The sequence below is a fragment of the Macrosteles quadrilineatus genome, unplaced genomic scaffold (genome assembly GCF_028750875.1).
Source record: "Macrosteles quadrilineatus isolate MER2022 unplaced genomic scaffold, UCM_ALF_1.0 Scaffold_7__1_contigs__length_78375512, whole genome shotgun sequence".
NCBI lineage: Eukaryota > Metazoa > Arthropoda > Insecta > Hemiptera > Cicadellidae > Macrosteles > Macrosteles quadrilineatus.
The window spans coordinates 3,157,186-3,182,755 of record NW_026542600.1 but is presented as its reverse complement, the minus strand read 5'-3'; the positions used below and the strand labels follow the sequence as shown (position 1 = coordinate 3,182,755).

The following is a 25,570-nucleotide window of genomic DNA, read 5'->3' as shown; positions in this document are numbered from 1 at the left end:
ATCTTAAATCTCACATTTTAGAACAATTTGATGTATTTTCAAGTACAAATAATATTACTGTTCAAAAGTTTATAAAACAGTCCTTATAATGGATATAATCACGATAAATAAAGATGCAATGAATAGGTACAAAATTTAAATAAAATTAAATAAATAAAGATTAAATAAAGTTTGAATATTACACTTTCATAGACTAGGTTATTTTATAACTATGTAGAAAATTTCGTTATAAAAAGTAAATCTGCTAATTTTCACTCAATGTTTTTATTAATTATAATATGAAAAGAAAAAAAGGATCCATAGAGCCAAAGCTAGGACTACTTAAGTAAAAAATTATATCAAATCCAAATAAAAACAATGATTGAAAAATAATCCTAAATTATGTAATCTGTTTTCTATTTTATAATCCCTTATAGTTTTCAACAAAAATATGTTATAACTTTCTGACATTATCTATTGTGATGTTATTTCTTAATGATGGATAAAATAAGGTTATGATTGTAATAAAAGAATACACAAGTAATAGGATACCAAATACAATTTTAATTTTAAAAATGTGCTTAATTTTTGACTGCACGAAACAGCTGTTGTGTTGTAAACTAGGTGGGATCGTTTTGATAGCAACCAAGTAATCTAAACTTCAGACGATCCAGAGGCCAAGAGTCCTTGGAGGCTAGCGGCCATCTGGGATATATTCAAACAGCTGCTAAAGAGTTAATTGTCATCCAAAAATAGTTTTTCAAACATCAAAGTGATTATAATGTAGATAACTAGTATACTGTGAGATTATAAATGTTGTTTGTTATTTTGAATGCATTTCCAAGAGGGTTCATTGAAGCCAACGGCCATCTTGAATTTGCCCACCATAAGAGCAATGTTAATTTTGTCATTTTCAAACAGCTACTGAAGAGTTATTTACCACCTCAAAATATTTTTTTCAGATACCAGAGTGATTGTAATTTAAATATCTAGTATACTGTGGGATTAGAAATTTTCTTTGTAGTTGTTTAATTGTTTTATGAGTTAGAACGTCTAGGCTCCAAGAACTCTTTAACACAATATTATTGTTTCACTTTACCCGGGAGGGGGACATATTGGTTTCTGTGCACCCTATTTTTTCAGTGGAGGGTTTACTTTTTGAATCCATATAACCTATTGCGCAACATTCATAAGCATACACAGTAACTTTAAAATTTAGTGAAACTATCTTGTAATATGTTGACATATTGCATTGTAATAAAACGATCAAAACTTAGTGCCTTCAAAAAGCGCGATACATTATAAACGCAGGACTGTATAGCGGGTGGCGTAGGGATACTTGCAGGCGCTACTTAACATGACGTGGCGGCGTAATAAAGTAGACCACTGTGGTGATAGTCGATTGTTAGCTCATATGATTGAAAATCATAATAATTATAATTATTTGTTTGAAACCGGCCAAAACCCAATGAAAAAACTGTGGGTTTCACTTTTTTCAATTGACCAAGTATTTTTGGAAAACATTTTTTAGTGTAGATTGAAGTAGATGGACCTTAAACCAGAGGTGGTGCTGATTTGAAAATGTCTTTGCCCTTATGTTTGGCATTTCGTGTTCGTCTATAAGCATTAGCACAAACATTTAGCAAGGGTATATATAACCTTTTACAGGTCAAAACTCAAAACAGGAATTTTTACAAAAACTAAAATTTTAACTTATTTTTTAGCCCTACTTTCCGAATTAGCTTTTATTCGCACCATTTTTGTTGCGGATGGTCAGTATTTTTTGAATTCCCTCAACGTCTTGTGCAATCTGTTCTAGTCTTCAATGCGGTACAAAATATTGTATATTGCGCAATACATATTAGGCCTATCGATCGTGTTTTGGACCCCCCAAAGAATCTATTTGCATTTCGACGTCTTTAATAATTGAGTTTTTTATGTATGTTTGTTTGTGCTCTATCGTCCCAATTATATTTTAAATAATCCCGTGGATTAGGCTTATGTGTAGCTTTTTACGGCAGGGCTTTATCAGACACACAATAAAGCCAAGTTTAGTGGATTTTAGGATTTCCTCTCATCTATCAAAGGAGATGTGGGGGTTGTGTCCAACCCGTGTGTCAAATCCCAGTACAGACATCTCGATTGATAAGAAATATCTGAACTCCCATACTAATTGCGTGATTGCAAATGTATGCGTCACTAGTTTTTCTTCACTGATTTTCAAAATCTATGAACAGAAATAATTTACTAACTGTATATTTTGCCTTCGTATCATTGGTTTTATCCCATTGCCATTTGGGGATCTGAAAAGTTGTTAAACAGATGTTTTAAAGTTCTGTATTTTAATGCCCTTCGAAATTATCTCAAGATTGAGCAGGGAGTTTTGAATCTGTAGTTGTTATTATAGCGTTAAGATTTTTTAAAACTGAAATTGAATGTTAGATAGTGTGTTGAATGTGACGCCAATGCAATGAGTTCAGTTTAACAACAATAAACATGATTAAATTTAATTTCATACATATCAAAACTAAATGCGAATCTAACGTCTCAATTTCAGCCAAGACAACAACGCCGCACCTTCGGGAGGAAATATAATATAACCTGAGATGGTTCCGCTCTATTCCCACAGAAAGCCAACAAGAAAGTGCTGAGTTGTTGTAAAACGATACGATTTATAATCAATTCTTCTGTTAAACTTGAATCGTTTACCTTTTTTAGCTAATTTCTTTTTTTTCTTTAGTCATTGGCCTCAAGGCTACTTGTTACTTGGGTTCAGGTGATAGCCTACTTTAGGTGCTGGATGCTCACACGTTTTGGGCAAAGTGCCTGAAAACGTGACTTTTTAAACTAAGTATTTCGAAAGTGTAAACCTTCATGTTGTATCGATAGCTGAACTCAAATTCTGATAAAATAGAACAAAAATATAATGGTAATTTTTGGCTAGTCAATTATCTATTTTCACATTTACACTTGAAAGTTTATGTTTTGTTTTACGAGTAGAACAGTTCTCGCTCAATATTTTGTATGTATCTAGTTTATCGTCAAACATATAAAGAGCTTTTAGCCAAAGTAGCTTCCGTCGTTTGATGTGTATTAACATAAGTCATCGCCGATGGTATATCTTGCAAAATATCAATATAAAGATAACCCTGTCGTCATATCTTCGACTGTATCTGTCTATCATTGTGGTATTCAGCTGATTTTCTGAACACTAAACACCCACATACTCATGATTGAAGCCTGTAAAGCAAGCAGGAATAAAGTTCAATGAATGGATCCACCGATATTTACTGTAGTGATCATTTAAATGACTGGACTGACGAAGTAGAACATTGTGAATGAATCCAGCGATGTTTACTGTAGGCATCATTTAACTGACTAGACTGACGAAGTAGAGCATTGTGAATGGATCCACTGATATTTACTGCAGGGATCATTTAAATGACTGGACTGACGAAGTAGAACCTTGTGAATGGATCCACTGATATTTACTGTAGGCATCATTTAACTGACTAGACTGACTAAGTAGAGCATTATGAATGGATCCACTGATATTTACTGTAGGGATCATTTAAATGACGGGACTGACGAAGTAGAACCTTGTAAATGAATCCAGCGATGTTTACTGTAGGCATCATTTAACTGACTAGACTGACGAAGTAGAACCTTGTGAATGGATCCACTGATATTTACTGTAGGGATCATTTAACTGACTGGACTGACGAAGTAGAGCATTGTGAATGGATCCACTGATATTGACTGTAGGGATCATTTAAATGACGGGACTGACGAAGTAGAACCTTGTAAATGAATCCAGCGATGTTTACTGTAGGCATCATTTAACTGACTAGACTGACTAAGTAGAGCATTGTGAATGGATCCACCATTATTTACTGTAGGGATAATTTAAATGACTGGACTGACGAAGTAGAGCCTTGTGAATGAACTCAGCGATGTTTACTGTAGTGATCATTTAACTGACTAGACTGACGAAGTAGAGCATTGTGAATGGATCCACCGATATTTACTGTAGGCATCATTTAACTGACTAGACTGACGAAGTAGAGCATTGTGAATGGATCCACCGATATTTACTGTAGGCATCATTTAACTGACTAGACTGACGTAGTAGAACCTTGTGAACCATGTTTACTGTAGGCATAATTTAACTGAAGAGACTGACGAAGTAGAGCCTTGTGAATGGATCCACTGATATTTACTGTAGGCATCATTTAACTGACTAGACTGACGAAGTAGAGCCTTGTGAATGGATCCACTGATATTTACTGTAGGCATCATTTAACTGACTAGACTGACGAAGTAGAGCCTTGTAAATGAATCCAGCGATGTTTACTGTAGGCATCATTTAACTGACTAGACTGACGAAGTAGAGCCTTGTGAATGGATCCACCGATGTTTGCTGTAGGGATCATTTAACCGACTGGACTAGTTTTGTGATGATTGTGAATGAATCTACCTCACTGGCCGCTGTAGACAGCCTTGTCGCCCACAGCTGGTGTTGGGTGTGAGTGTATGTGATAGGTCCGTAGTCGTAGTCCAGTGCAGGTATACATTACATTACTACAAGCCCGTGTGTGTGGGTGTGTCCGTGTGTCGGCGACCCGGCGACATCTGCACACACTCTACACTGTAGTGTTGACGTTCACTGGTTCACTCCACGTTCAAACTTAATGATTACAGTAATTTCACTAAGAGGTTGGCGGCCTCTTTAAACCATGCGCCCGTCCACATAGTTGCAAGGCCTGTGCGGAACATCACGCAAAGCAAAGGTTGAGTTGGTACAAGAATGAGTTGTAATAAATACGAGTTTTAGTGGCGACTACAGGACTCGAACCCACGACATTCCCGTGGATTCGTAATTCCGTTGACATACACCTAAATGATGAGTTATGTTACTTAGACACTGATTGTAGGATATTTTGTACTCGTTGCCACTTTGTATGGGAACGATGTTTTGTTTGGAATCGAGGAAATGACATACTGGTTCACTATCCGCTGTCCTTTTGAAACACTTCTGAATTTCTCTAAAATACACTATGACTTCAATTACACACAGAAGGAATAAACGCTATTTTTAGTGTTTTGTGTGTTTCCTTGTTTGGGATATTATTCAAAATACGGAATATTTTTGGCTTCTGTGGGATTTATAGGGTTTTCAGGATTACGTGGAACGATTAGTAACATATCAAACCCGATTTTGGGAGATTTCCGATTACATGTTTTGTGTATAGTTTATAATCATCGAATAGGACAGTTAATAAATGATCGTTGGGCGATGTTTAATTTGTTTTTTTATAACAAACTGTGGGATTTAGGGGGATTTATGAACATTACTGGAGGGTTATAAAATACAAACTGAGGGATAACTGGGATTAGAGTGAATATCCTGGCGCTTGAGCGTTGAGCGGATCACTACAGAATGCCGAGCGGCGATCTTCTGAATCACTTCTAGGTGTGGACATTCTTATCTTAACACGAAAATATACTTAAGTTTTTCCCCGTATTTGCTAGGATGAAGTTGCTATGATGTTTGGCCCACTGATGAAACTTCGGGAAGGCCACGTTAGTTAGTTTACAAAACTAAATAATAACTTGCCAATTGAAAAATATTCGGCTTGCGGTGTACGACGCGATTCAAATGTTGTAATAATAGGCGCCGTATGCACAACAAAGAACGCGTCACAGTACAGCAAACTTATGTTCTTGTTCTAATGTTTACGTTTGATTGTTTACGCTGTAATTTCATCTTAGATCGGATGGAGCCCTTTAGTTTGTGATGCTATTACAACGATGCTTTTTTAAAAGGTTTTATTTGAACTGCTCTTAAAAATTAACTATTATTAAGGCTTATGTGCCCTAAGTGCGCCTAAAAGAAAGTTATTTTATTTAATTGTAGTAGTTTTCAAGATAGCTAGATAGGCCATTAATAGTAGATTTTAGGCAAACGAGTTAGATTTTAACCTATTGTAGATGTTGCGTTCTTTCCTTGTAATCTATTATGGTAATGCGGGATGTGAAAAAATGTGGAAATTAGTGTGATCGGAACAAGGTTTTCGTCGTACTCGTGTTTAAGATCAATAAAATGGACGTTGGGACGTGTGTGTGTGTGGGCCGACGGGCGAGGTACGTGCGTAGGCAGTCCACGGCCTACGGGCTCGCTAGTGCCGCGCCGTCCGCCATGCCGTCATGGTGCCGACTCTGCTACTACTACTGGTAGTCGGAGTGGCAGTAGTCTTCGTCACCGCTCTCGCTCTACAAGCGGCCATGCCCGCGCCCAAGATCTCCAAGATCCCGCAGCCCAAGTCTCGGAAACCCGCGGGAGTCGAGCTGCGACTGGACGAACCGAACATCGTCAAAACTCCCGAGGAAAAACTACCGAAGGCGGATCCTCGCGAGAAACAAAAGACTACGAAAATTGTCGATAAACTGATACCAGCTAAAAGTGTGACCGCGAGTGATAAAAAACGGGTGTTTGATAACGGCGTTCGCCCGGCGAAAACTAACGATGTAAAAGTCATCTTGAAAAACGACAAAACTTTGGTGAAACCTACGTTGGTGAACAGGACGAAAATGTGTTGCAAAATAGACGAGGATAAAGTGAGTGTGAAAAAAAGTGAGAATAAGACGTTGGATATGTCTCCTAGGAAAACGCAGCGGCATTCAGCATTGCCTAGGGTAATGTGTAAAGATAATGGTGTAAACAATAACATAGCTGACACGACTAACGCTGCTGATAGTGCATGGATAGTGACTCACCGAGTGATGCTGGGTAGGATACAGCATGAACACATGCCCGTGGTCTCCAGTTACCTAGTACCTAATGGTAAACTTAGGGCAAAACAGGGTGAATGTTTGTTTGGTAACAATAAAGCGTCAATTGTAACTTTGAGTTCAACTTCTCTACCTAAAGTACTGGACTGTCTGGGACAGAGGATAGACAAGAATTGTCTTCTGTTCACAGCTTTCTGCGTCAGCAGTGGTAAACAAATCTCTGACCGGCGTTTTAGAACTGAATGTGAGGTATGAATGCATTTTGTTGTTACGTTTAGGAATTTCAATAGTTTTTAATTATCACAACTTAGTTTAGCTATAAACTACCAGTATCAAGCTTCTTATTATATTCATTCAATTCTAAAGTTTTTATGCTAATTGCAGTAAGTTTTAACTATTTACAATCGCTAAGAAGTAAAATATCAAATTATTAAGATTTTTTAGATATATTGTTGTACCTCTACATATTGCTGTTAAGCTATGTCGTTTCTTAGCTGTGGATAAAATTTGTATTCTGGTCTCAGCTTCACTACTGAAGTTGCATCTCATAGACTGGATGAAATTACTAAAAAATAGTGTAAATACAGACTTGATTCGACTCTCACGCAAAGACCGAGAATTCAGTTTGTATTCTGTTGAACTTCAGTTCAGCATGTATCAAGGGTTCAACCTAAATATCTGTTATACTGGGGTGTTTTAAAAAACAAAATTTTGTTGAAACATGGTCAAAATTTAGTTAATTCCAAAGTTTTCATGCTAATTGCAGTAAGTTTTATATATTTGAAATCGCTACCAATTTTTGAAAGTGGTTATTTTCTTTATGTTTTAATATAAATTAGTGCAGATTCATGATGAATTGTATAAATTCAGGTCTTTGCACCAATTTATATTTTTAAATGCAATCAGGAAGCTAAAATTCAATACAATTTTGTGTTTTAATTCGATACTCGAGACTTTTGCTATCAGAACATTGGCAAATAGCAAATTGGCTATTACTGTTACTAGACAATAAACGTCTGCAAATTTTACATTTAGTAAAATGAGGTTTTCAAAATGTAGGGAAAAACTACGCTATATCGGATAAGGGTAGTTCGTTAAGTTAAGGGTTGCTATGGCGATATTGACCTGTAAAAACAAAGCGCCTGGAACATCTTTGGTATATGTTATAACGTGTTAATTTTATCCTAGGGGTTCAATTCTATCACTATTGGTGATTTGCTAATGATCGTACCATATCCTGATGGTATAGAGCCCTTCTTCAGCCGAGTCCATTAGGAGATCTCCATTCTCTAAAAGTCATACAATAATTTTCAGTATGTATAACAAGGTTTTCCGACAAATACAAAGCTTTAAAATGCTTTGACCCTTTGAGGTCGAATTTTTTCTCCATTTTATTGCGAGTATAGTTTGCTATTCGAGCAGTCTGAAAAATGGCACCCGGTGAACTATACTCACCATTCGACCGCAAAAATTAACTTTTTTTAATGTTTGATATAATTTTTTTTTTTTTTTTTTGCCTTATAGCATGCCATTTTTGAGCAGTCGGCAAAATGGCGGATGGCGACCTATACTCACCATTCGACCGCAAAGGGTTAAGCTTTGATGGAAATAAAACAAAAGAGAATACTATTTTTTTTTCTCAAAAGGAATTCTAATGACACAATTCTCATTATTGGCACTAAAACATTACTTACTAGCTGACTAACTGAAAAACTCCTAGTAAACTAACATTGCTGATGCATTCATTTAATCTCGCATGCTTTCATCCTGTATAATTAGAGAGTTTAACAGTAGGACTTCAAACTCCCTGAAGGGAAAGTTTAATTATATATCTTTCTCCTTTTACATTTAAAAACATTTGGAACTTAAGAATGCTCATCAACTGTTATAATCCTTTGACAAGTTAATAATACTCGTTTTTGCAAACCAAGTTTTGAATAATCCATTATTAAATATTCACTTTTGACCATCTACGATTATTATATTTTTAATTGCTTTATGACGTACCATTTTAACATAATTACCAATAACAATAAATTCGTTAAAAATTTTCATCAAAATTTGTATTTTTGTTGTCGAAAAATAATATCATCTAAATTAAATGTTTCGTCAGAAACAAATCAACAAAGAATCCCTTATAAGAAACTGCAGAGGAGAAAGTAAACTTTCTAGAATTTTAAATTAATTAATTTTATCTGTTTGTAGCGCTTGGAAGCGTGTAATGCGAAGGTAATTGATCATGTTTTGTAAATTAATTGCTATATAAAAGTCACGATATATTTATTTCTAGCTGTAGTAACACTTTAATTAGTGCTTGGGATAAAATATTATTACTGTACTTAAAACTTATAATATAATATTGTTAAGGGTACAATTTTCATAATACCTTTGTCTTTGCGCCAATTATCTTCTACAAATGTTGGAATGTTTTTCTCTCAAAGTTTTTTAAATAATCTTCTATGAATTGTGGTAAAGTTCTGCACAACCGTTCAGTTTTGGAGAACCATATTCAAATTGTGTTGGAAATTTAACCGAAGGGAAGATTTTGATGGTTGTAGGAAAAATACTAAACCAGCGGCGTTCTTTCTATGATCAATTGCTTTATAGCACCAAAAATGGTTTGGAAACATATCTTATTTACAGACAGATAAATAGACATATTTCACAGACAAGTGATACTAAGTTTTACTGAAGGAAGTGGTGTAGACAAAATCTGAGCCTTGTCGTGATATGCACGTTCAGTGTTTCTATGACAACTGCTTACGCTGGCTTCTTCTCGTCTTACTTCATCTCTTGTACCTGCTCGATTGAAGATTATAGTTTTGATTTTTTTAATTAATAACTAATAGTCTTTGTTTTTTATTCATCAAAGACAAGTTATTATACATCTTTTGATAGAACCCAAAAACTTGTAAAATATAAAAATGGATTTACAAAATAAGAACTATTTAATAATTATTTGAAATAAGATTAGTGTTAGATTTACATGTTTATTAGTTAATAGTCTTTTAGCTGTAACATACACGTCTTTATGAAAATAATGTCCAGGGAAATTATAATTGTATGTAAATTCACAGTAAAATTGCACAAACATAATATTGATATATTGTCCTGACTTCTAAGTGTAGGTTGAACAGGAAATGTAATTTGTCTCTCTCTTTAACTTAGACTTTTAAGAAGTCCCTTTCACAAAAATGTACGAGCTTGATTTGATATGAAAATGATGAGTTTAAGTACGAGATGAGCTTAAACTCTTCAGCTTTTCTTGAGCCACCACATGGAGGTACTTTGTCTTCTCCTACCCTCAATATTTACTTGGTGTTTACTTTCAGGATTGTTGTTACTTTTTTAGACTACTCTACAGTTCTCCGGGTAGAACCTTTTAAGATCTTTCCATCTTACCATTACCAAAAATGAACGTGAAATGAAGAAGGGGTGTTTTCTGGTTGTTTACGGGCTTGCCTTTGTTGCAGATATTCTTCAGAGCGGGTGTTTTGCCACGGCTGGAGTCCCAACGAGATGAGAAACTCGCAGGAAGAGTCGTCCACTTCCAGGCCCACTGCCGCGGCTACTTGGCCAGGAAGAGATTTGCCAAACGCAAGGTAAGTCTTAGTTATCGTTATGTTTGCATTTGAGAATCCGTGATTCATTAAAGTGTAAGTTTAAATATATAATACGGTAGCCCATTGTGAGGAGTTTCTTAACACATTCGCTGCTTCGGACGTTCCGGAACGTCAGCGGGGCCTCGGCGTCAGGAGCTAGGAACGTTCCGGTACGTCAACGTTCATTGTTGTTTAACGTTTCCATGGATCAGCAGGCTCGTTATGAGCGTCCTATATTAAATATATTTATTTTCTTTGCAGTTCGTGGGGACGTACTTTTCTGACAATAAAAAATATAGTTTTCCAAAATCACCACCAGTGTCGTTTTGAACAGGGCTCTTTCCTGCTAGATAGTGACACTACTTTACCAACTGCAACCTGGGTAGTGCTGCTATTTATCAGAATCGCTTAGTACTATGTCCAAAACCAGTTTTATTGCTATCCACAGAACATTGCTGTCCAGTATAACTACTGTTGTTTTTACTGTAATTCAGTGTATCAGCGGGGATGTTATGCAGCGGCAAGCGCTAGTTCAGCTCCTGACGCCGTCGCGACCTTTTTCATCTAGCCCTTAGCAGCAAACGTTTTAATCCAAAGTAGAGTTTCTTTCATCATGAAATTTGTACAAATATATCATGGAATAAGTTGAAGAAAGCTATGCCAGCTATAATGCTGCAACCTTGTAATTTGGAACTTATCTTATTGAAGGCTCATAAGTAAACATCTATGATATTGTAAGAATCATTTTTGGAGACCTTGAAAAAGGCGTAAATATTTTAAAGTCATTTGATTATTCATTGGTTTTAAAAAGTTGAGCATGAAATTGAGATACTTATACTTTGTGAAATCTACCCTTAGAAATTGTCTGCTTGTTCACAACATCGGCATGTATACCCACAAGCTCACTACGCTGGCGAAGAAATAAATCAACAGTCTAGACACCAAGTTGTTGATTACATCTTTAACCCTTAATGGGTTTCAAAATAGACTTCTCTTCCGGACGCATTTTTATAGAAAAAATGCTTTATTGCTCGCTGGCAGCTTAAAGAACAACGTACCTTACACACCTCTTTCTAGGAACCGACTAAACATCATTTCACCCTTTCTCGATATATTTTTTTTATAAATATGTCAAGTAAGTTTTTTTATTGATTAATGTATGTTACTCTTCTATTGGTTATACATGGTTTTTATACCTTTTGTGTATAAAATTAAATTTTTAGCCTAATGTTTTAATACTTGGACACTCTTGTTGTGTCACCGATCGTGTTTTAAATCTAAGACTTCCCTGAAGGGTCAATCAAGGGCTAAGTTGTCAATTTGCTTATATAGTACTATATTTTGTGTCTCAAACAACCTTTCACCCAGTCACCTAACTCAACTTGTGTCTGCAGGTTGAACAGCTGGCAGTCAGATGTATACAGCGGAATGTACGCAAGTTTCTCAGTGTTAGAGACTGGCCGTGGTGGAGGTTGCTGGTTAGGGTCATGCCGTTACTCAACGTTCACCGAACTGAGGAGGAACTTCGCTCAAAAACTGTAAGTGTTGTAGTGTCGTTAATTTGTAGATTAGTGTTACTATTGGTTCCGACTTGTCCGAAGTCAGCTGGTTCGGACATCGGATAGTCCAAACTTCTTCGAAATGACTCATCAGGAGGTTTTCTTGCTGTAGAAGTTGACAGAATTGTAAAAAACCTTTTGGTTAAGTTTTTTATTATGTTTGCTCTGGATCTTTGTGTACTGTTTGTCTTTTTTCTACTGATAATGCTCTTGTGTGTTATAGGTCAAAGTAAAATAATCTGTATGTATAAATATAAAAATTTACATTGAACTACAAACTTAAGTACTTAAAAAACTAACTTTTACAAGTATTGAGAGTAAAAATAAAATAGAAATAAAAATAAATACAAAAATAAAAAATTAAAATTAAAATATAGTTATTTCTTTAGTAGGCCTAACTGTTTATTGATTAATGATTTGTGATTACTGGAACTCTGATTATCCAATCCTACAGTAATGCACTAAAGAAATTAATGAAAAAACAGAAAACATGGACAAAATATGGAAATGTCTAATATTTTTAAACGTTTAGAAGAGGAAATATAGGATTTGTAAATGTTAAGTAAAAATAAAAAAGTTTTGGGTACAAAACCCATTTCCCCATCGTAAGATTGAGTCAGTGTAAATAATTTGTAAATAAATAGATATTGTTTGGTCTACAGGTTTGCTGCAGCAGGGATTTATGTGTTATGCTGCTTTGGTTCTCATAAAATCTAAATAAACATTTAAATAGGGATGGACGAGATTGGATTTTTAGTTCGAGACAAGACAGGATTTGTTATTTCTCATAAGATTTTAAGACGAGATCGAGACTGGATTTCCCTTTTATACCTATTGATTTATGACAAATAACTGGTCAAATACAGTAATAATAATAATAGGCAAGAATATTTCAAATCTTTTATTAGCCTAAAAATCATCAGTAAAAAAAAACAAATGTTATAATTAGGTCTAACTTACTAAAAATAACTCTTACGCATAGGTTACATGGTGATATCAATTAGGATATAGATCAACTTTGAAAAATATCAAATTTATCAGTCTTACTATCAAGTAAAATTTATTCAGTCTTCTGTTAATTTAGAATGAATTTGGAGTGACTTGTTTTGGCTATGTTTACAGTAGTGAAACATGTCTCACACTACTTACACTTAACAAAACTTCTCATCATTTGCGATGTCAAAACAAAAAATTATAAAACAATTAAAGCACATAAACATTGATTACACTGGTTTGGTTTTATGTAAACATTGGTTTACATTGGTTACATGTAAAGAATTAATAAAATAAGAACGCCCTTGCAAAGGAAACGCAACAACAACACGCTCCTGTATTGCGGTTAATGCACTTACTTTTTGCAGGCGTTTTTTACTGTTTTTTTTTTTTTTTATAATCTTAATAAAAATAAAATCTAGATCAAAATTTAAAACTTCTAGAAAATTTCGAGACCTGTCCATCCCTACATGTAAATAACTCCTTAATAATGTATTTTTTGCTTTTTAGGAAGAGCTTGAGAACCTTAAAACCAAGTTTGAGAAGCTTGAACAAGAAAAGTCAATGTTCCAACTAGAAATCAGCAAACTAGAAGCTAAGGTAAGATTTGTTGAAAATGTTATTGTATTTTTTTTTTTTTTTTTTTACGCCAGTGGCATTTCACGAGAGTTACGAGAGATAAATGTTTTAGTGGATGTGCCGGGGATTGAACCCGTCCCTCCCGCACCGAATTCCGAGACGCTAACCACTAGGCTAGCAACACAACCAAAATTTGTGTATTAATTGTTTTTTGTATTGAAATCAGCCAAAATTAGTACAGTAAACCGTCATTAAAATGGGACTTTGCTTAATCTGGATAACCGTTTCTCAGCAGTTGTAACCATCTCTTGTGTGTGTGTGTCTTTTTCTTCATATTAAGAATATTTTATTTAATACAGTGGAGTCCCGATAATCCAAACTTCGGTAATCCAAAAGTCCGCTTAATCTGAAACCAAAAAATATATTTTTTATTAAAAAAAATTTTTTTGAAAATTTTTTGAAATTTTTTTGAATTTTTTTTTTACTTTTGACACAGTTAGCTGTACCTCGTCAAAGTATTCTGTAGCGGCCGGGCGAGATAGACTTTTTTGTAGAGTATTTTAGTAAATATTTCACCATTTTTGTTATTACTGTAACATTTTACATTTTCGTCCGCCAAATCACAAATGGATTTTATTAAGTGATAATGCTGCAGCCAATAGGTCTAGCCTTAAGTAATGTGAAAAACAATCCCGGGCTCGTGCCTGCGTCCGAAAAAAAGTAGTAAGAAGTAAGACTAAAAAATAAAATAAAATAAAAAAAACATTTAATCCGAAATATTCGGTAATCCGAAATGGGCCCGGTCCCAACCATTTCGGACTAACGGGACTCTACTGTACAGACAACATGGAACTTAACTAGTCTTGATCAATGAAGGTTTACTGTAAGCTATTTGCACAATTGGCGATTGGGAAGAGAAACGTGATACAATTCCACTAGCCAGCATTGTGTTGGAATTCGATTGGGTTTTTGTTTAGTGTCAAAAAATATTTGGTACATTTGCTACATCACGTTCGATGGTTTGGTCGTAGCATGGCCTGATTGTTCTACTGACAAGAGGTGTCAGCATTCCGTGTGATGTGTGCCGAACCGAAGAGAGTAGGGCAGTCTATAATAAGAGCAAAAGGGATGAAAAACTGGGGAATTCTCAGTCACGACTATATACTAATTTTTACTCCCCGCATTTGTCATCAAGGTATAGATATGCCATACTCAAACTCTCTCGTAACAAAATGTAGTTAAGTGTCGAAAATCAATTTCCGATTAATAATAAACTGAGTTTTTATGTCCCGACACAGGTTCTTGAAAAAGGGATGAAAAACAGAAATACCTTTTATTCCTAAACATACAGACTACATACAGGATAACCCATGTCAAATACCGTTATACAATTAAAGCAAACCTCACTGCATTGTTCTGAAGTCTTTGCCTGTCTACATTATCAATGGTGATGAGGTTTCCATAAGCAGGGAAGGGAATACAAAATAAATTACTGACTAAACCAATCTTAACTTTACTGTCTCCAATATGGTAATTTGTTATTTGTACAGACCCCGAATTCTACGCAAAGCCAGCTAAGAAATTTTAGTGATGTAATCAGTGAAACTAAGATCGCTGATAATTATGCCCAAAATCCTGGCAATGTTGCTCATCTTTAAGTCTACGTCATCAAGTTTTACTTTCACATCATGATCGATGATTCTTTGGACAATATTAGGTGGAGTAATGTAAAGTACAGTGTGTTATTCTCCGTTTAATTTGAAACAATGTTTCATGGACCACTCACATCAGTGAGTGAATTCATCATGCATATCAATTCATCAAATCCGAGTTCACCCTCGTAAAATCTTGGTCAATTGAATTTACCTCATAGGATAAATGCCTCATACATAAACCTCATAGGTAGAAGTGTACACAACTGGATAGGTCTGCAGGGGAAATGGTAAATAAAATGAGGCCCAGACAGCTCCCTTATAACACTCCCCTCTCCCCTAACTTAATCATGTGAGAGATCTGTCCCCATTCTAGCCATCTTTATATCAAGTATGAGTCTACTCAACCAATTATATTATTCCAGAACTAAAATGTCTTTATTTACCAAGAAGCAAAAATATGGAATCTAAATTAAAGTTGGATGAGCTATGACTTTGCCATTTATAGGTTCTTGTTCTTAGCAATATACCTGTATTGAATATATTGTCAACAATTTGTGTATTAAGTGCGCAAAGTATGTCATTGCCGCTTGAGAACTGTAGATGAACATTTTGAGAGCGGTCAATGGTTAGTGCTTGTAGTGCACACAAGATTTTTCCTATCAGTATCACCATAACTTATCATAACACGCAGATTAACTTTTTAGCTGTAAATAAACTATAATTTAGGCTATGGCACCCGATGTCTTTAAAAATAACAGATTCTATTCTATGTTTGCTTTTTTTAGGTTATGTTGTTTGCTTACCAGATGTTAGCGTTTTATAGAAACACCAAGAGTGAAATCAGCTGATCAAGCGAGCGGGAATTACTAAATAACTTCTTGATCAGCATTGTACATTTTAATAAATTTACATAAAGTAAATAAAAGAAACGTCCTATAACACTTAAAACATATATTTATGCTTATACTGTTACTCACAAAACGGTAAATATACATAAAAGATGGTAAGTAGTGATCGATTATGATTGGACACTCCAATCATCATCCGACCTAATAGGCGAACGACAAGAATCAAAATGGCGTCCCTTTGAGTCCTTTGGATTCTTGTCATTCGCCTATTGGGTCTGATGATGATTGAAGTGTCCAATCGAAATCGATCACTACTTACCATCTTTTATGTACCGTTTTGTGAGTAACAGTATAAGCGTAAATTTATGTTTTAAGTGTTATTAGATGTTTCCTTTATTTTAAGGTTGAGGATACGTTGACTGAGATGTGAATTTGGAGATTGTTTTGATTGATGTTTAATTATTTTGGTCTTTGTTATCACTGATATATTCCCTAAATATTCGGTAAAAATCGATCGCGACTACTCTACTTAAGGTACTGATACTTATGATCTAAAAGATTTTACTAACATTAAGAAAGTGTTCTACCTAATAAAAAAAAGAAATTTAATTTACTGAGGATAAAAGGAAAAAAATCTAATGTTTTCTACTTAAATGCTATGGCTTTGATTGTCTGGTAGGTATATTACTAAATTACTATTGATTTATTAATATTTATTAACTAACTAGTTGTGACACACATTATATACCGGTACTCTTTCAGTTTGGATGCTATTCGTAGTTGAATGGAGTTTCTAAAGTGCTGTTGGTTGATGTAAGGAGTGATAATGTTATTGTAAGTGTGTTTTCACTTGAGTGCTACAAAACCTACATTTATTCTAACTAGTTTGCGAACCAGAATGATTGGACTATGGGACGGGGGTTTATGGGGGGTTTTATGGGGTAAAAATAGGGTTTTCCCATTTTCGACTCTAAAAACACAATATTTTATAATTTCTTTCCAACCCATTTTGTAGAGCTTAAAAAACAAATAATTTAGTATATTGAAGCGTTATTATGCCCCTAATGGTTACGGAGAAAATTCCAAAAAAATTGTAAATTTAAAATTCCCATATTATGGAGAATAAGTCAACTGTTTGCTTGTTTATGAACATATTTTGATCAAATTTGGAAAATACACCCGTTTCTTTAAACTATTAACATTTTACAACAAAAATCACTTTTTTACCCTCCCTGTTGCAGCAAACCTAAGTACTCGTTAAACTAATTCTATTTAAATATGGAATAAATTTGATATTTTTAAGGAGGCATCTTAGTGAAAATCCAATTATGCAAATGGAAATTCGCTTAGTCTTCAGGTTTGCTGCGGCGGGGGTATTTTTCTTATTCAATATTTCTACAAAATTAGTTTAACTTGGCTAATGCGTGGAGGCAGTTATTTTGAGGATAAGTACATATCAATAACAAATTGTTTTACATTCTACATGCTCACACTGCAGCAAATATTTGAGACTGTAATTGAGTAATGGCTTATCAAACTTCCTGTGTATATAGGCCTGGAAAATGTTTGATATCTCATATCATTAAATTATTTAAATATTACAAATGTCTGCAAATTAGTTCTGGCTTAATAGAATAACCAAAGTGAGATGTAACAAAATAATTAAAATACCTATTGTCTCAATAAAAGTTAGTTTTGAGGGTGAAAATAGAAGATTATTTCTATTGTGATTGTGATCCTATAATAGGATTTTTATTCAAATTGCGACATGAGAGAAAGTTGCTGAAGAATCTTTTGCAATCGCAAATATTTGTGAGGTAACTTACACAGTGTATTAAAATGTTTGACTTCAGTTGCATGAACTGATGGTGGTGAGTTCTGTTTATACTTCTATTTTTTATATTTTTCAAAAAAAAATTAATTATTTTTATTTTTTCTAGACCAGAGATTTAAATACAGCCTTTGTCATACATAATAAATTCATGCTCAGAACTTTCTGCTGATACATAAGATACTGTTAATTGAAATACTTCTAAATCCATTATATGACTTCCAATTATGTAACAAATAAATTTCCACACATAATTTTCATTAAAATTTTTCAACACACATTTTCTTCATTAGTGGTCCAATTATGTGTCTTTCCTTTCATCAAATGTCAGTTCCAAGACCCCTTACAAGCATCCTATACAGCTACCCAAGGTTCAAGAATAACTTGGCATTAAACAAGAAAAATATATATGTAATGATAGTTAATGGAATCTTAGTGTCAGTGACTTTTTGAGATAAAAAAAAATACTGAATATAAAAACTACTGAAAAATGAAAAAATACTGTTTTTTTGTAGTTTGTTAATGTGAGGAAGCCAGTCAAGATGTTTGTAGTTTTTTTTTAATTTTCTTTTATAAAATTATTACTCAATTTTACAATCTTTGTTTTCACAGCGAATTCACTTACCCTCTGTATTATGATTTAATTACTAAATAAATATGTTAGTTTACTGCAATTAATCAATGTTTCTGATTAAAATCCATAAGTAAATACAACAGATTTATAAACAAAATCTAGAATCAATTGAAAAAATATGATATAACAATAACCAGTAGTATCCTATTTAAAATCTTCAATCAATTGCTCCGATAGTTAATATATTAATAGCTCCCGATCAAAAAGAGGCTGGAAATAATTGTGTTTTGTGAAATTGGCTGCTCGCCAGTCTGGCAGTAGTGTCGTTGCAGTCTGCAAGTGTTTGTATCTCCCGGGTCTGGGTCCGTCGCTCACACATGCACGTCTTAATTATACATCTCAGGGACAAATCCAAGAGATTAACAATTATCTTTCAAATACAATTATTTTAAATTGTATGTTATAAGGTGTTTAACACTTATCACAAATTTAAAATCTAACCATTGTTGGGTCTTAATGACGTTAAAAAGTGTACCATCAACTCAAAAGTTTTGCACTTTTACATAAAAGTTTATCTTTGAGTTTATAAATATTTTTCCTAATTTAGCGTGTTACCTTATATGGTATATTTTACTGGACAAACTTACCTTTTCGTTTAATGTTTTATCTTTTTTTTATGTAGTTGTATATAAAACAAAACACATTGATCCTAGAATCAAACCATGTTAATACAATTAATTCCGACACAACAATCAAAATATGTATAAATCTAAAAATACTATGTTTCTCACATGCACAATTCATTTATAATCTATTATTTAGAGTCAGTTAATTCTAAGTATCTTGACACAATTGGTAATTCTACATAAGTAGTGTTTAGAACAATATTCAATTAATAATTGAAATAATTGCCATAGGTAAACCATTGAAAATTATAGAATAATACTTAGCTTGTATAAATTTTTTTCAATTTATTATTATATAATTATGTTACCAGCAAAGTATATAATGCAGACATTCCACAGATTAACTAACTCGGAATTCTATACATTGCCTGAAACATTTAGGCAAACTGTGAAATGAAGTAATAACACTAGGATTTTATACACTTTGCCTAGGCATTCAAGATACCCACAGCTGTGTCAGGCAAAGAATATATGAAGACATTTGTTCAATAATCATTTTCATTACAGTATTGATTTGTCTTGTGTATGGTTACGTTCTGGTTCGGTTGGTTTTTAGATTATATTGGTTACTGGAAAAAAAAGGAATCAGAAGTAAAAAAAAATCCTATGACAGCGTATTTTATAATTTGATTGGTTCATTTTAGGCAATGTATAGAATACCTGATTGTGTACTTTGCCTGTATAATATAGTGTCCTAAAATAGTATTTTTTAACTTGAACATTTTGTTTTTAAGGTTAAAATGAGTAAAAAAGTTGCAATGTGTTTTAAAACCATTTTAAACTGACTTCATTGAAACATTATAGTTGTCAATCAAGCTGTGTAGATGTTATAGAACAGTCGTAACCTGACCTGGGCAGCTCTTGTGTTTATTTTGATTGCACGCCAGGATATTTCTTTCTAGACACAAAAAGTGGCCTCAGGATCCTTCTGGGGGTTTAAATCACTGTTAAATGACAAAGTATTTAATCAATTCCAATTAGTGTAAGAACAAAACTTATTGCCTTACTTTGGGATTCCTACTATTCCTGTATTTTCCAATAAACCTTAAACATCTTTTATTGAAGGCAGGGTATGATATAAGTGTTATTTGATTCTGTATTGGTTTGATACATTTGATATTTTAAATACATGTTACAACATAAAGGTTAAAAATACAGAGTAATTAGTAACTCTGGATTATAAGTAATAGCTAGCAAAGTAAATACGCAGAATTTTAAAAATCTATTGAGAAATATTAAACCATAACAAATTTTCCTACATTTTGAACTAGAAAAAACTAAATATTTAGTATTTTTTAGATTTAAAATAATTATAAATGTGGCACTTTTTTACATTCTTGTGAAAATTGTCAATAAAATCTTTAACCTTTTTAAATTCTACTGCAAGACCTTTATCCAGTCTTAAAAATATTTTTGAATTATCCATAATATTTATGTTCCAATTTCACATTCCAGGATATTAGATTCATGCCCGGACCCATTTTACACATTACTTCAAGCTAGTCCTTGAGGGCCGCGGCATTATCACATAGATAAAATCCATTGGTGATTGGCGGGATTTGAACCGGGACTTTGGGGACCGAAGCTTTGTTCTCTACCTCTAGACCAGCTCGCTCCCCTAATACAATTACATTGATAAACAAGCTGACTAAACAACGAATATATCAAACTAGAAAAAACAATGTATAAAATCTCAACGGATTTCCATCAAGCAACTGTTAATTTCTGTTGACATACATGTATTATTGTAATAACTTTTTATTGGTACGGTAACATTTTCAAATGGTTAACTTTTTTTTATCTACAGACTGTTTATTGTATTAATATCAAAAGTATGTCAATGCTGCCACATTCCTAAATGCTGGTAGTGTCTCAAGTGTATTTGTCAATAAGGTAAATTTTCTGTTTTTATTGCTTTATATTTACTGTACCTGCATTCCACGATGCAAGTGTATTTGTATAACAATAGACTCCTTTTCCGGTGTCTGTTGGCCGGATGCCAGCTTCGGCTAGCTCTAATACTTCAACTTGTTCGTCGTTCAACACTTTTATTCCCGCAGCCACTGTAAACCATACACAAACTGTGCTCAAATTTAATACAATTTTCCACCTATAAAAACAAATGATTTTCAACTGTTCTTTTACCTTTCTTTTACAGAAAGAAATATTTATTTAAGATTTTTGTTTTACGATCTACTCTTATAAATTTATATTTTGATCTCGAAACTCTTATGTTAGTTTTTTATGAAATAGCTATTGTATATTAACAACTGTCCAGACATTGTCTTAAAATGAGTTTAAAAAATAATTCGACTTAACATTTTTATTTAGATACCAATAGTATATTTTTAAAAAAATTACAGTTTTTCTTGTTTACTTAACTTAAACTGACTTCAATAGTTTAGATGTTATTTTTTTACCGGCTGTTAAAAATTTGTATTTAAATATAGACTTTTGGGGTTTTCAATATATTGTGTCTCTATTAATTGAGGATAAGCAAATTATAACTTTGTAATGTTTTTATCAGTTTAATTCTATTATTTCAAATTTTAATTCTTAATTTAAATTTCTTCACCCTTAATTTTATCAAACAATACACAAACTAGGCAAAAATGCAGTTTTACCACTTACAAATCTGAATATCCTAAAATCACCAGCACATTTCTGTTCTATGAACCCAACTTTAATGAGACGGAAGCTGTCAGCTCGCCAGCCAAGAATAATGCACAGCCATTAGGATATAACGAGTTCAATGTCCTTGAAGCCTACATAAAATAATTGTTTTTTAAATCATTAAAAATGCTTTACTGCTTTATTTCCATCTGAGAGTATTCGAATAAGACATTTTCTAACGTGAATTGTTTATCCAAGGAAACAGTTGTAACAAACAAGATGTAGAGTGTCGGCGAGTGACTGGCCAAGTGCCAGAATGTGAGCCGAGATCACTTGTTGGCCAGTGTCCGGCCGGCCTCGCGCGGACATGTTCTCCTCGGACTCCTCGCGATTCCACAAACTGTTTACCAACAACGTCCCCTCCACGTCGAAGGATCACCGGTCCACGTCTGTCACAGATGAGCGACGCGCAGACTCGGTCGGCCGGACAATATGGAAGTACAAACCCATCATGTTGCGACGACTCTCCGTGGCGTCTCGCTCACCTTCCTGCTGCTCTACGACGAGCGAAGTGGACTCCATCACAGAGTCTTACCCTCCGGGCAACGCGGAGCTACAGAGGTGCGACTCCTTCAACCCCGATTATCTCAGACGGAACAAACCGGTGTCGGGCGGAAGTAGCTTCGTGATGGGCATGAGGAGGCAACAACGTGCCGCAGTGCCTGGGCGCAAAGACTTAGAGACGAGCTCGGCCCAGCTGTCTGCGCGGATCAGTGAGTTTCTGCAGCGGACCGACCACGTGATGGACGAATGGAAGCGGCTGGGACATCGAGAGCCCTCGGTAGACCTACGCGCTGTGAAACGCAGCAGTAGTGTGTCCAACATCATGATTAGAGGGTTCCAATACTGGGGTCGGGACAAATCTGTGTGTAGCAACTCGTGTGATGTGGTGTCTGAGATGGACGAGGTAACTGCTGCCATTCTTTGTAATCCTATCTATCTATTGTACATTTTAAAAGACTTATTTTCCCCTTGTGTTTAAGATCCTTGGAAATTAACATTACTTTGAAAGGAAGTGTCTTGGGCTGATAAGTGAGACGTCGCTGGTTCAAGACCAGTTGCCCAAACTATCCATCTCATATCTGTCATCACTACTGGCTCCCTCATCTAACTAATACTGTAACAATATTCTGTCCTTAGATCACCGCAATACTGTAGTCTATGGCGAAAAGCGCTTGACGTTTTTACATAAAGAAATGCCTTGAAAAACACAGTTACAGTAGAAAAACTCTAAATTTAAAAAATCCTAAACAAATTATACCATAATTCTTTTGTATTTCATAACCAACCACTTATGTTTGAGTATCATCGTAACACAAAGACTAATGTTTTTCAAAAACCTTTGTCAATCGATAAATCTACTTAACCACTTTTCCTTGAGTGCTTCATCTTTTATGATTCATGAACAAATTTTAAAAGTCTACTTTGCGGATAAGTACATCATATGCACTTATGACAATAAAAATCAAACATCAATTGCTTTGGGTGTTTTAAATCCAATACAAAGATTCTTCTACAAATTAATTGATGAAAATCTATTAAATAATAATTTGTCAAAATAAATTAAATTTTGATAATTTCACTATTAATAACACATTTGTAAAAAATAAATTTGTGATGGCTACAGCCGCTGCAGTAGAATGCACACCATCAACTTATTTATAGACTTCAAGATGGAAAAGGAAGCAATCATAGTTTATTACTTTGCTATTGACGCTGACTCAAATAAATATACCACATTCTATTTCTATTTTCAGTAAATATTGTACCAGCTATAGTTTCATATTTGAGGAATAGCAGTAATACAATGCAATTTTTCTGTTTTATTTCCTTCTTAGAAATATTGTATTATTTTCAGTTGAGTTTTGAATCACAAAAGTATTGAATTAAATGAATAAACAAAGCAAACATCTTTATCTGTACTTGATCAAATGAAATACTGTATTCGGAACAGAGATTATAGATATGCAATTTTTCTGTTTTATTTCCTTCTTAGAAATATTGTATTATTTTCAGTTGAGTTTTGAATCACAAAAGTATTGAATTAAATTAATAAACAAAGCAAACATCTTTATCTGTACTTGATCAAATGAAATACTGTATTCGGAACAGAGATTATAGATAATGATAATTATAATAGGCTGCACTCAGTAAATTATTGCTTTTAAATCCTAAAAGGTTATCACTAAAAGTCTTTCCATTGCCTCTAATTCTTTTTATAGGCCTAAGCCTTTTGTCCTGTGCTAAAAGTAGAAAGAGTGTTGGGATGTCTATACGAGATAAGATCCAAAAGCATCTCGCTTGATTTAAATATCTGTAGGTCTATATTTTTAGCCCACTAATATCCCGTGAAATTTTTATTTATCTGAATGTTTGGTACAAAAAGAACAGCAAAGCTCTTTGTGATATAATTATAATTATTGCCACAAATGTGCTTTACAAAACTTCAAACACATAGGAGGTTGTTATAATTTTAAAACCATAAAAACCCAAAAGTTGTATTTTCTTCAGGGAAATTTATCTTATATACAATTCTGCTTGTAAAAAAACCTGGATGGTTGGACTTCTTACAAAAAAGGTTGTTGAAAACAAACACAAAGTAGTTTTAAACAAAATTTAATAGCCTAATGTACATTTTAACATTACAGTTAAAAGTTGGTATTACAGGGGAGCGACTGGTGTAGTGGGTAGAGCGCGGGACTTCGGTCCCTGAGGTCCCGGGTTCAAATCCCACCCCCCTGAGATGCTGTCAATAAACAAAAACATCCTGAGACAAAATGTAATCCTGGCTGGGTAGCTGAGTGGTTATAGTGCTCGCCTAGTAAACAAAAGGTCGCTTGTTCGATCCTGAGAAAAGTCAGTAGCTTTCTGATGGTTCGAAACTGGACCCAGCTGTTCCTGATCATTGGGCTTTAAATAAATGATCCTGACTAATGAAACTGCTGATCTTAGTCAGTTACAAAGCTACACAGATCATCTCACACCATTCTACACTCATCCTTCACTCATATTTGGGTTAAAATACGCACCTAGGTGGCGTCCCCATCTCAATGATTGATATTGATATTGATAATACTTGTAAAATTTCAGAAGACTTACATCATATCTCTTGGACAAGAAACAGAGAACTGTAATTTTTTTAAGTGGAAGTAGACATTTCTCACCTTAGCAGTGTGTAAAGGTCGGTGTACCCCGGTCTATTTTAGGGACACTTTACTTTTGAATATATAATGACCTATACGGTAATAGAGAACATTTTACTATCATATTTTTTGTTATCGAGATTCCACTGAACATACAAATTACGTTTCAGTTGAGCGAGTTGACGATGGACCTTGCGGAGGAACGTTCGTCTGCAGCTCTAGCCAATCAGAGACTGAAGATGGAGAGTGCGGAGAAAATGAGGCTGGAGAAAGAACTAGGAGATATCCAGGTATAAAAACATTACAATTATTGCAAAGGTCACCAAGATATGTTTAGTGACAAGTGCTTAAAATTTAGAATTAGAATAGATCCAGCTTTAATGTGCTGTAGTACTCAAAAGTCTGTGTAATTAACGTATACTGTACCTAGTGATTCTTATCATGAGTTATGATGATACTAGACCATATAATTAAACATTGCAAGCAACTTTGCATCACATTTCTTTCCTATTTTAGTTTGCTTTGGCAAATATGATTTAATTTAGGCACAATCTAAAATTTTGAAACCTAACTGTTCTACAATAAATTCATCTTGATAAGGTTTTTATAAGGTTAAAATCATTACAAACATACAACCACAGTTTGTGGTTACACAG

General features: G+C 34.1%; 1 protein-coding gene across 1 annotated transcript in view; it reads left to right on the top strand.

Moving 5' to 3' along the window:
* LOC128998680 (unconventional myosin-XVIIIa-like) overlaps window positions 1-25,570 on the top strand; it is an 85,918-nt gene that overhangs the window by 40,056 nt on the left and 20,292 nt on the right. Inside the window, exons 19-22 of the mRNA XM_054424913.1 lie at window positions 10,245-10,373; window positions 11,768-11,911; window positions 13,436-13,525; window positions 25,085-25,204. Of these exons, the coding sequence (XP_054280888.1) occupies window positions 10,245-10,373; window positions 11,768-11,911; window positions 13,436-13,525; window positions 25,085-25,204 (483 nt within the window). The remainder of the gene's footprint in view (window positions 1-10,244; window positions 10,374-11,767; window positions 11,912-13,435; window positions 13,526-25,084; window positions 25,205-25,570) is intronic.